General features: G+C 39.4%; 1 protein-coding gene across 7 annotated transcripts in view; it reads left to right on the top strand.

Moving 5' to 3' along the window:
* Positions 1–12,865, top strand: part of AHCYL2 (adenosylhomocysteinase like 2) — a 205,879-nt gene that overhangs the window by 147,311 nt on the left and 45,703 nt on the right. The window contains exon 1 of one of the 7 annotated variants that reach the window (XM_063099314.1): positions 4,808–4,829. The exons of the other annotated variants lie outside the window; for them this stretch is intronic. Coding sequence (XP_062955384.1) covers positions 4,815–4,829 — 15 coding nt within the window. The 5' untranslated portion in view covers positions 4,808–4,814. Of the gene's footprint in view, positions 1–4,807; positions 4,830–12,865 lie in introns of those variants that run through there. 7 annotated transcript variants of the gene reach the window in all.

The following is a 12,865-nucleotide window of genomic DNA, read 5'->3' as shown; positions in this document are numbered from 1 at the left end:
TCTAATAAAACCATTAGTGACAAGCCAGGAATAGAGGACGTGGTCACATTCTTGTATTCTTTGCCCTGTGCCTTATGACTCTATAAGTTCCAGATTCATCACCTTTTGTTTAAAACTGTTCTATCATTGTAGTTACTTCTGTACTGCGTGTTTCTTTTTTGTCTTTGACCTCTAGAAATGTTAACTTTTTGTCCTTTCCTCTGTGACCCTAGCATATAGTCACTCTGACTTTAGATTATCTGGCATACCCTTATTGATGATGATACTACTATCAAGTCACCATTGGTAGGAACACAATTGGCACATAGAACTTTGAACTGTTCTTGGTGTTAAAATGAGATTCCCCTGAGCTATTCACACACTCAGTCAATTTTTTTTTTTTTTTTTTTTTTTTGTCCTTTTCATGACCGGCACTCAGCCAGTGAGTGCACCGGCCAGTTCTATATAGGATCCGAACCCGCGGCGGGAGCAAGCGTCGCAGCGCTCCCAGCGCCGCACTCTACCAAGTGCGCCACGGGCTCGGCCCAACTCAGTCAATTTTTGTAAAGCAGAAGGATACAGGAGCCATTGGGCCGGCCCATGGCTCACTCGGGAGAGTGCGGTGCTGATGACACCAAGGCCATGGATTCGGATCCTATATAGGGATGGCCGGTTGGCTCACTGGCTGAGCGCGGTGCTGACAACACCAAGCCAAGGGTTGAGATCCCCTTACCAGTTATCTTTAAAAAAAAAAGAAGGGTACAGGAGCCAAAAGTTTGTGTAACTTTTTTTTGAAGTTGCTAACTCCTCCTTAAGGACTTAATAATCATGTGCATAGTCTCACTGCTGTCCTTGCTATATAGGTGTATCTTCTAAGGGACATACGATAAAAATAAATTGTTGAAAACAAGCTTATAACTAGAACTTGTATCTATACCTTATGCCTTACACAGTCTTTGTCAGTTAATAGAACTTCAGTTCTCAAATGTAATAGCTACTGTTTTATTTTCAATTCAGAATCATTACAGAAAGGTATAGTGATGTTGCAGTCTTCAAATGCAGTCTATTTTAGTTAAAACCTACACTAAAAAAAAAAAAAAGTCACAACTGACATAACATTTAGTTTATTTAGCCTGCTAAAGTGATATATTTTACTTGTGTTTATTCTTTTATTCCTAATCCTGATTTCTTTAAAAGTCATTTTTGTCCATGGTTTAACACTACCATGAAGGCAGTCATCTTCTATGTATTAAAGAAATCATTTATAATTAACAACAATTTATTGTATATTTTTAAATAGCTAGAAGAGAGGATTTCAAATGTTCTCAACACAGAGAAATGATAAATATTTGAGGGGGCTGGCTAGTTTTCTCAGTTGGTTAGAGCGCTACTTTGTAACTCTAAGGTCAAGGGTTCAGATCCCCATACAGCCAGTTGCCAAAAAAAAAGGAAAGAAAAGCAGCTGCAATCATAAATGTTTGAGGTGATAGATATGCTAACTACCTGATTTGACCACTGCACATTGTATATGTATTGAAGTATCGCTCTGTACCCCATAAATGTGTACAATTATTATATCTTAATTAAAACATAATAAAAAATAATTGTATAGAGAACATAAATGGGAGTACCAATAACCTACTAATTTGCTGATCACTGAAATATTCAAGGGTTGAGCTCCACTCTAGCAATAAAACAGACTTTTGCCCTGATTTGTTCCTAAATGTTTTATTGTGATGCACTTCATAATGTATTATAATTGATGCAGATCACGCAATGGAAAGTGATATATATATTCCTGCAGAGTAATATTATAGTTAAGGATTAAAACCCTGCAAAGGACTCACTGTCATATAAGTTTTGGCTGTGGTTAGTAATAAAACTAAGCCCCTGTAAATATCAAATAATGTTCCAAATTCTATATAATGGATATAAACGTATTGAATACACTGATTATGCAAGTTGCCCCAGAGCACTTATAAGGTGTTACAGAGTACAAAATTCTTAAATTTATTTGATAATTTCTTAAGCTCTTACCATATGCTAGGCACTGTATGAAAATCAAAGTTGGCTAAGCCCCCAAAGAGCCTGGAGTCTAAGGAGGAGTAATATATGTACACAGTAACTATAATATGAGGAAGAATGAGAATAGTGATGTAGCCAAAGAACAATATCAGAGAAAAGGGAGATTCTTCTTTTTAGATCAGATTTCATGGTACAACTATCATTTGAGCTGAAACTTAAAGAATTTGAATAAGTGAAGATGGTGGGTGTGAGGGCAGAAACGAATGCATTTCAACTTGAGAAAATGGCATGTGCAAAGACATTGAGGTGGGAAGGGACACAGCATACTAATGACATAATTAAGAGCTACCATTAATTTCTTAGTGTATATCCTTTTTAAATCCTTGCACCAGTCCCATGAAATGGCTGTTATTATTTCCACTGTACAGAATAGAAAACTGGAGGGATAGAGAAGCTAAATAAGTGGCAGAACCAGGAGACTAACCTAAGTCTGTCTTATTCCAAAACCAGTGATCATGGCTGCCATACTGTATAGTCTTCACATTCAGAGAATAGCAGGTAATACAGCTTACCTGAGGTCAGGAGATATATATGTATATATATGGACAGGTAGAGGAAGATCATCTTGAAAAGGATTTGTAGAGGGTTTTTAGGAAGCAATACAAATGAACAAAAAGGGATAGATGAAAGTCTTGGTGGAGGAGGGCTCAGAAATGATTGGCAACTGATTGTTCTGGGGATTAAAGAAAAGGGGAAAATCAGCGATGACTGAGGTTTATATCTGGTTGACCAAGGGAACAGCAGCATCATTAACACAAATAGAAAATTGAGAAGGAAGTTTTGTTTGGATGGGGGAGGGGAGAAAAGATGGAGCAGTAATTTTGATTTTGCGTTTAAAACACAGATGGAGCTGGCTGGATAGCCTTATAACACCAAGGTCATGAGTTCAGATCCCCTGACCTGCCAGCCGCCAAAAAACAAAAAAACACACACACAGATGAAATACACCATTGGAAATTTAGGCAGCAGATGTGACTTCTCATTTTAAGAAGCTTGGATTAAAAGGAAGAGCAGAGGACAATAACTGGAGGTTGCTGAGAACTAAGGCTTTCTCAGAGTTTACAGCCTGTCCTGGGTGGGCCTTATCTCCCCTGCATCTTATCAACCTTCTGCACCTTGACATCACTCAAATTATTTCACTGCATATCTCCTTTATGACCACAACTTTTTACTTCTACCTCTGCTGTTCTCTCTTATTGCACTTACTCTCCATCCTTCCTGTGATCTCTAATCCCTTGATACCTTTGCATGCACCTGGTCCAGCAGTCCCTTTCTGTTTTCACTGGTCTTTCTCTCTAGTGTAGACCTCTGGCCAGTCATTTGAATTCTGCCCTCTCTGGCATCTTACAGTACCTCTTTTCTAGACATTACTTTCCTACTCTCCATTCCACATCCAAAGGACCATTCTCTTAACCGGTGAAGGCCCTAAAGAGTAAGCAAACCTGTAATCATAATTATAATATTATGACTATCCTCTGAAATAGGAATTAAGGCTATAAAGAGTCCTTGGTCCTTGAAGGCACTCTTTACAAAGCAGGCATATCTCGTTGGTCTTCCTTTGTGCCTGAAACCTATGGTGATAAACTAAGCATGTAAAATAACTTAGATCACCTCTTTTTCTAGTTATGTCATATTTCCAGACTTCTAAAGTGTTCAGAGAGGAGGAAGCTGATATGGGGACATAAAGTGGAAACAGCTGCCAAGGTGTGCCTTAAGATGATTAGTGTACAGGGCTAATGTGCTGGCATTCTGTTTCTTCCTAAAATCAAACCTGTGAGTAAAAACCAGCATGGTATAAGGACTTTGATTGAGGCAGCACTAGTCTTGATTGGAAACCCTAGCTCACCTCTAAACCTACACTGTGGTGGCTTCACCTGAGTGGCTTCCGTGAAGCAGCTTTACAATCAGCACCTCTGTTGTTTCTGTAGCTGAGGGCCTAGACCTTCATGTGCATAGCACAGGGAGCCAGCAGAGGGAGTTGTGGTCCCAGAACTTTCTTCAGAGCTTTGAAGAAGTTCTGATTTTGCAAAGGATTTTCCCTGCTCCATCAGAAACTCCCTCCCACAGCAGTAAGAATTTAACTTGAGATATGCCTGAGTTTGGTGCCAGACCCCTGGTGTAATCAGATGGGGAGGTTCTGCATAGCTGTTTAAACTTGAAAGCCATAAGTAACTCTTGATTTCAAGGAAACGCCTATTTACTTTACTGATCCAAATCAAGCAACTCTTGAGAAGTGGGAGTGCCTTCTTGACCTCAATCTTTATTGATCTTGGTATCAGCACCGCCAGTGACGTGTCCTGAGGGGCAGGAGAAAAATTAACAAGTGCCTTACACACAAGGAAAGAAGGAAGCCTGATTGTTGCTGCAGAAAGTCCCACTGGGGAGGTAGGGGCAGAGTGTTTGGGTAGCATTAAACAGTGAGTGCACTGTGAGAAGTACAGTGCCTGGGTACAGAACTTCGTATCGGCTCTCATTTTGAAACAGAAGCAGAAGTCTTTGAAGCTGGCCAGTAAGGGATTTGTCAGGCAATTGACTAATGATCTTGGTTTGAATAGGAGGCTTCTGTGAAAAGGATGCCGCTTCTGCTAGCCATTGGGAACTTCTGAATCACTAGGTTTGGGTCTGCTTTGGGGCACTCAGATAACCCTGGCATTTCCAAACCAGCTTTCCCTTTTGCTTCAGGACATATCTTTACCCAAGCCTGCACTATGGAGAAGTGGGACAGTAATGAGGGCACTTCAGCCTTTCACATGCCTGAGTGGATGGTGAGTTCTTTGGTCACTTTGTTTTCTCCTTCTGTTTTTTGCTTCTGTTTTTTGATAATAAAGAGGCAACCATTTCAGACAGGTGACAAGGATCACCTGTAAGAAGATCCTACCAAGACCAGTGGTTGTGAAAACAGTTATTACTCTAATTTATGATTAGTTCCTATGTACCAGGTCACCCTGTTTCTTTATTACTAGTGAAGCCAGGGAATGTATGAGAGCCATCTGGCCAGAGGCAGCATGTTGCCTGGCTGTCTCTGGTGGGCGGGGGCTTTCCTACTGCTGCTGGTAGACTGCATGCATGGTAATCCTGTGATTGCTTTGCGTTTGTTTTCACACTGATGCTTAGTTTATTTCTCATGAGGGTAAAGAAAAAGAATAGTGAGAGGGAAAAAAACAAAAACAGAACTTGTAGATATGGTGCTCTCTCAAGTCTCTGAAAAGTTTTAAAACATTTCTCCTTTACCTGCCCATTTTTGTTTTCTCCTGTCAAAACATTTCTTCAACTATTCTCTATATTTCTACAAGGCAGGAACTGTAGCTCTCTTGGCACAGTTCTTTAAAATACCATATTTGTCTGATAAAGAGTTTTACTATAATAACAATAAAGACTTATTTGTTGATAAGAACTAGCACATATAACCTAATATTTTGGATCAATTTCAACTTATGATTTAGAAACAGTAACTATCCTTATGTTCGTAACTGGTTTCTTCTAGCCTGATTTCTTACAGCCTATACAGGCTTATGATACATACATATATGTAAAGCTAGGCTAATGTTGGAATCCTGCTGACATAGCCAATTGTAAAGCTAGGGCTGGGTCTGGAGCTCACAGACCCCTCAAGCCCATTCACCAAACTGGGTCACAAACCCTTCACACACCAGGCTAGGTCCCCAGACCCCTCACACGCCAGGCTGGGTCACCAGACCCCTCACATGCAGGTCTATGAGCTAGGTAACTGGCAAACAAATCCTTGGAAGCTATAGGTTGGAAAGCATGGCCACTCGTGGCGGTGGCCGCCAGAGGCACTAGACGCCAGCCAAGGTAGTGGCACAGCGCAGGCTCACCAACTCCACCCACAACCTGCCCACAAAGAATGCTGCACCACCCCTAACCTGCCCTGAGGTGAGGGGAGCCTGATTAAATTGTTCTATTTTCCCAACAATATATATACATACATATACATACATACATACATACATGTATATATGTATGGAAAACTGTTTAGACTTTCTACAACTTAGTCCAAGTTCTTTTTAGTGTTTTTGGAATCCTGGAATTATGGACTTGAAGAAATAACTATTGATAACAAAGGCCCACTGAGGAGCCTACATTTCAACTCTGGTTTTTACACCTATTGTTTATTATTTTTGTGGAGATTGTTGCTATGGTTGTTCTTAATGTCATTTCAGAACATTGTACTCAGTTTTGTAACATTTAATTGGGAAGAAATCCTATCCATCTACAAGTTTATTTCAAATAATGTAGTGTTTTAAAATTAATGAAAAGGATTTATTTAATAATTCTTGTTGGGTTTTTTAGTTTGTTGAAAAATCTCCAGCCACTCACTTAATAAAAAGAAGGGGAAGCAAGAAATTTGATTTTCTTAGGGGAGGGACCACATTCAGGTATTAAACTTTGGTATTTCTATAAAGGAATATTGCAGAAGAAGTCTATTGAACATTAGTGTGCCAACTCAGAATCAATAAGAGGGTTTTTTGTTGTTGTTGTTTTTTAAAAGATGACCAGTAAGGGGATCTTAACCCTTGACCTGGTGTTGTCAGCACCACGCTCTCCCAAGTGAGTGAACCGGCCATCCCTATATAGGAATCCAAACCCGTGGCCCTGGTGTTATCAGCACCACACTCTCCCAAGTGAGCCATGAGCAGACCCGAGAATCAATAAAAGTTTTAAAGTAACTCTTGTTGCTGTAAGTAATAGTCCTCACTGTCTTACCTGCTGAGCACATGCTCTCCAAAGGAGCTCCTACTGAATGTTTACCTATTTACCCTCTTTCTGTTTATGTGAACAGGAAAACTGCTCTAAAGGAGTTATGTGACTATTGCTTAAGGAATATGACCTAGGGCTTCCCAGCTTTTTGAAAACATTCTTTAATAAAGCATAGCTCTGTTCTGTTTTTAATATGACATCTCTCTTAACAATTTATTGGCCCTTTTCTCTCAAAAACCGAGAAAATACCTTTGATTAGTAGTTTTTTGAACAGCAATGAGAAGGAGTAGGGAGGGGCTTGTCTTCAATATGGTTGTCTCATTTGCTATCTTTTCCTTGCCAAAGTCTTGAGGCTTGCTTTCAGATACCGTATAAGTCATTAACTTCTGACCTGGTCTGGAAGAGCTTCCTTAGGCTGCCACTGAAATCCGCTTAGCCAGCAAAGTTAGCCACTGAACACTCTCTAGTGTATATTGCCTATAGATTTCCAGACCTTACCTGTGAAATGTTAAAGTGCATTTTAATCCCCAAGAGAAAACCCTGGAGCCAGCTCCTGTGTTGGGCCAAAATTTCAAGTTAAGAGAGTTTTAACAGGCTGGCCGGTTAGCTCAATTGGTTAGAGTGTGATGCCGATGACACTAAGGTCCAGGGTTCAATCCCTGTACCGGCCAGCTGCCAAAAAAAAAAAAAAAAAAAGAAAGTTTTAACAAATGTCTGATTCATGTTACAATTTTCTTACTAATAGAATGAAATTTCCACTGAGACTATCCCTGCCTCATATTTCAAAAGAAATAATACAAGCCTCTCAAACCTTCTTTCCAGAGAAAATTTTAGCAGAGAAGATATATTACAACACTTCTCTTTTTGTTAATAATCACCACCAGAAAGGGACTTGCATCCCTACCCCTCAGAGAATAGGATTCAGACAGCAGACAACAGCTGACAGTACTCACATTTCTGATTCCCAGCAGAGAATTCAGCCAGGATGAAGTTTGAAGAACCCCAATCTCAAGAATTGACAAGGAGGTAAATCTTCAAGGTAAAGTTCCATCAGTCTCTGGAAAACTTCTGCTGGAGCCTCTGCTCCTCAGCTATTTTCACGTGAAGGATTTTCTTAGCCCTGTTCAGGCAGTTAGCCTTGTTTCAGCAGTAAGCTGAAAGTGTGGGGAACGTGTCCTTTTAAAGATTGTCATTATCAATGTGTTTTACTTCCCCTGAGTCTCTTCTGGTAGGTGGAATACTTTGTCTTATATGCATGTAGATCAGCAGTAACCTTTTTTTTTAATGTTTCTACATTTTAATATTTCCTCCTCCCACCCAAACTCTCTGTAGTACTTGGTATTTTTCCATAGGAAATCTGGTTGATTGACTTTCTTGGGTATCCAGCCAGCTGGCTACTCGATATTCTTTCAACTAGAAGTAATCCTTTCATAGGTAAAGAGTTTGTTCAAGCCTCTCATTTGGCTTGGAAGGGAAAGATGTCTTGTGGAGTATTTGGAACCATATCTGCTTTGAAGGTAGACAAAAACCTTTAAAGTATCTGGTAAATGGTGGAAGAGGTATAACTCTACATCAGGATTGGCACTTAAAGCAGAGACCCATTTGAGAAACTGATGAAAACTGTGGGCTACCTCCTTAGGAAAATATACACAAACACAAAATTTTGCAAACTATTTTAGGTGGTTCTAGACATCCATGGATTCTCTGACCTAATAGAATAGAAATATTAATATTTTAGACTTGTATATCATTATGTTGTCCTTAAAACCCTCTCCCATTATTTTATTTTATTGTCTCAGCACACATGAGGTAGGCAAAGTAGATATTATTTTCCCGATTTTACAGATAAGGATTGTAGATGTTAAGAAATAGGGATACAGATACATCCTTCATAATACTTTTATGTTCTTGAAAAGAAACTACAGTTATCTCTCGGTATCCATGGGGGATTGGCTCCAGGACCTCCAGCGGATAACAAAATCCAAGAATGCTCAAGTTCCTGATATAAGATGGTGTTGTGTTTGTATGTAACCTACGTACATCTTCCCGTATACTCTAAATCATCTCTGAATTACTTATAATACCTAATACAATGTAAATCCTGTGTAAATAGTTGTCATACTATATTGTTCAGGGAATAATAAGAAGAAAGAAGTCTGTACATGTTCAGTACAGATACAATTTTGTTTTTCCGAATATTTTAGATGCATAGTTGGTTGAATCTGCAGATTCAGATAGAATGAAATGATTGGCTAAGGAAGGAGAGAGTCAAGAGAATTAAGGCTGCTTTACTCATGCCTGAAGAAAGTGTGAGAGTAGTAATGCTCAATGTGTAGGTCCCCAGACCAGGACCATCAGTATTGCCCTGCAGACTTGTTAGAAATGCAAATCTTGGTTCTCATCCAGACCTAGTCAGTCAAAAATTCTGAGGGTGAGACCCAGCAGTGTGCCTCCAGGTGATAGTAATGCATGCTAAAGTCTGAGAACTACTTCGTTAAATTTAAGTGGTAAGGCTTTTCCTGTCAGCAATAGTATGCTAAAATGTCTTCTGGTTGTATTTGGTATAGATCTGCAGCTGCCTGTGGCTCAGGTCTAGTGACTTAAGCCATTGGACCAAGGAGTTTCTTTATGCCTCAGTGAGGAAAATGAGGAACCCGTGTAGCATGTACTAGAGTGAATATCCTTGTTAGGAAGATCAGAAGTATAGAGATTCATCAAGCAAACAAGAAAATAAGGTCTGCCTCACTTTGTGAAATTACGAGAAAGAGATCCAGATTGTCAAGGATGGTGGTGAACATCAATATTTGAGTTCAGTTAATTTCTTTTTCCATTTTTGGTAGTGGCATTGGGCAAAGTTGCCAGCTAAAGGGTTGAATTCTAATTCTTATATGACTAGCTGTTTCAGAATTGTGGTTTGATCAAGGGCCCAAGATCATCCGGGATGACATCATTTCCGAGACCTGATCTGATAAGAAAATAAATTTTAAAAAGGCGAAAGATTTATACGTTTTGAAGAGAAACAAAGAGTAGAAAATAAATTTAAAGAATTTCAAATTAAGTAAAGATAAATTAAGAGGAACGAGCTGGGGCTAGTGCACCTAGGGTTAGGCCAGGGTAGTTTTTTGGTCTTCTGATTAATAGAATAAGGTGTAAAATAGTGGAAAGAGCTTTGGCTCTAACATAAACACAGGGTTGAATTCCAGTCCCGTCACTTACTTGCTGTGAGACCTCAGGCAAACCATTTGTTCTCTGCGCTGCACTTCCCTGCCTTGTCAAATGATGATAATAATGCCTACTTCTTAAGATTCTTGTACAGATTAAAAGAAGTAACATATACACAGTGCTGTGCATGTAGGCACTTAATAAACATTAGTTCTCTTCTTCCAGAGAAGTCAATAAACACTATGCAATATGACCTTTTCTCTCAAAATAAACATTTTCCTTAAAAAAAGAATCTACCATTTTATGTTCTTTCTTATGCTCAACAAGCAGTCTATTTTATTTTTTTTCCAGGAAGAATTCAAATCACATTACCACCCCTATCTTTGTAGCATACAGTTGAGCGTAGCTTTCCTGTTCACAAAGTCCCTTTCAGAAATCAGCAAATGAATAATGTTATTCTTTACCCTTTTGTTTGAATTTTTATTTGGCATCTAATAAGGTTATTGTGATTCTGGGGACTTTGAAGAGATTACTCCCCTTTGTTACACCTTCCACTGAATGAACACTTTTTGAGAAAAAGCAAACTCGGTCACCATCACCGAGTGCGAAATCCGCAACAATCTTGAGATGGGACTAGAAACCAACTGTAAAAACCTATATAAAAAATGTGCAATTAAGAGTTAAGCGACAATGGAGAAAGTTGATTTCCTTGGTGACAGAGCTGAAACCATTGTCTGCAGTCTCACTAATCCAAGGACACAGAGTGTAGGGTGGGGGACTGCCCAAGCACTTGGCACTATTCATTTTTTTTTTCTTATTCTCTTAAATTCCATCATTGGTTTAGTGGCTCTGTAGTTAATTTTTTTCTAATGAGTCTAGTTCAACTAAAATCATCTGACATGGAAAAGGAGGAGGTAAGGTTAAAAAGGAACCTAATTAGCAAGTTAATTATAGCAGGCAAAAAAGTGCACCGGGTTATATAAATAAGCTATTGTTATGTGCATGCAAGTTGGGCCTTGTCAAGGGGCTTGTTAAGGTTTAGAGGTCAGAGGATTCGTGTAATTAGGTGTTTAGGAAAAAAAAATAAAAACAAAACAGCCACCAGAATTAAGAATGGCTGATGAGCCACTAACAGAAATGCCTTATTAAATTGGGGCTTTAACTGCTGAAAGGTTGTTGGAGCTGCTTCAGGGATTCCAAGGAAGGGTAGCGCTCCCCTCCCCCCCACCAAAAAGCTAGCTGGAGCCAGAGCCAACAGAATTGCTGATGAAGAAAGTTTAAAGGCCTGGCCACAAGGGTCCCTGGACTAGAGAAGTGGCAGTAGGGCTGGTAATGTCATTATGCTGAGCAATAAGAAGAAATACATTGTCAATGGCAACTCTGGGATTAAAGCCCAGGTGAGGCTAAGCTCTTATTTACCAGTCTTGCTGTTGCTACAGTCATTATTGTAAAAGGTCAGCTGCTTATACTCTCTTTTTACCACTTTTTCTACTTTCATCCCTCCCTCCGGCTAAAGGTGAGCTACACTTCTCTTAACAATCTCTTTCCCTCCCTTGCTCCAGCTAAAGGTGAGCTACCCTTCTTTTAACACTCTCTTTTCCTCGCTTGCTTTGATGCCTGTTGGGATTAGGCGGTTCTGTCCAAAGTGGGAAAGGAGGGTTACCTTAAAGGACTCTAGTTTCAGACAAGGTAGGAAAGTTAGAAGTAGAATCTACCAAGGTACCACAACTGGGGTAGGTAGATTACAAAATCAGTTCATTACAAAATGGACTGTCGAGTGAAGAGTATAATGGCATTTAATTATTGAGGGGAGGTGGGCACCAGGTATGAACTACTTAACTCATATGTTCTGGTTATCAGTGAAAGATAAACATTTATTTCTTGGGAAAATTGTATAACTTATTTATTATATATAAGTGGTTAATCTGTCTCTAATATTCTTCTGTCTTAAAGAAATTTGAATTCAGTGTCTAACCAGTTTAAGCAAGGTTTTAGAACCCTATATTCTAAGTGGAGAAAGCATGCACAGCCTAGTCTTCTTTAGAGCCAAAAGACAACCTAAACTTGTCCTGGTTGGGAGGGATTACTGTAAATAGAAAAGGCTATAGAAAGGAGAGCTCAGCTTAGGGAAACTGGTTTGAGATGATAATGCAGCTAGATATCTATATGGCTTGGTGTTTCTGGGATAAATAGATGTGTACTCACTCACATCCTACAAATCTAGAAAATGAGAGTGACTGGCTCCCTTTACAGAGAGAGAGAGAGTGTGTTTGTGTGTGTGTGTGTGTGTGTGTGTGTGTGTGTGTGTGTGTGTGTGTGTTGCCTATCTGACACAAGGTTTATCTGTTATCCTTTTCTTGAGGGGGTACTGCCAAAGTTAGTGACTCAATATGGCCTTTGGAAGGTGCATTATTACTTCTTTTCTAAGATGAGTTTCTAAAAACTAATAAAGACATGTGATTCTCTTGAACAAGGTTGGTGGAATGGAAGCCAGAGTTTAGAGCCTGACTATTAACCACCTCCCCAGTTTCCCACTGTTCCTCTTCCCCTTCCCAACTTTTTTTGCTCTTAAAAATTATTTTAATTTTAGACTTGGCTTATAGTTACTATATTTACTGAATATTCAACCAAGTACAGACAGTGGAGATAGAATAGGCTACTTAAGATTCATTGGTTCCGCACATGATTGAGTGCCTAGGATGTGCCAGGCATTTATGCCTGAGGATATAATGGTGAATAAGATACACAGCCCCTGCGTTTTTGGAGCCTATAATTTATAGAGGATACAGATAGGTAGACAGATAGTTATGTTCAGTGTGACAAGTGCTGTGCTAGGAGAAGCTCATGAAACTTCATGTATATCCCATGGGAGTACACAGAAAGGGTACTGTATCAGAATAAATTGCTACTTTAGCAAAAT

Source organism: Cynocephalus volans, chromosome 6 (genome assembly GCF_027409185.1).
Source record: "Cynocephalus volans isolate mCynVol1 chromosome 6, mCynVol1.pri, whole genome shotgun sequence".
NCBI lineage: Eukaryota > Metazoa > Chordata > Mammalia > Dermoptera > Cynocephalidae > Cynocephalus > Cynocephalus volans.
This window is presented reverse-complemented; position numbering and strand designations above follow the sequence as displayed.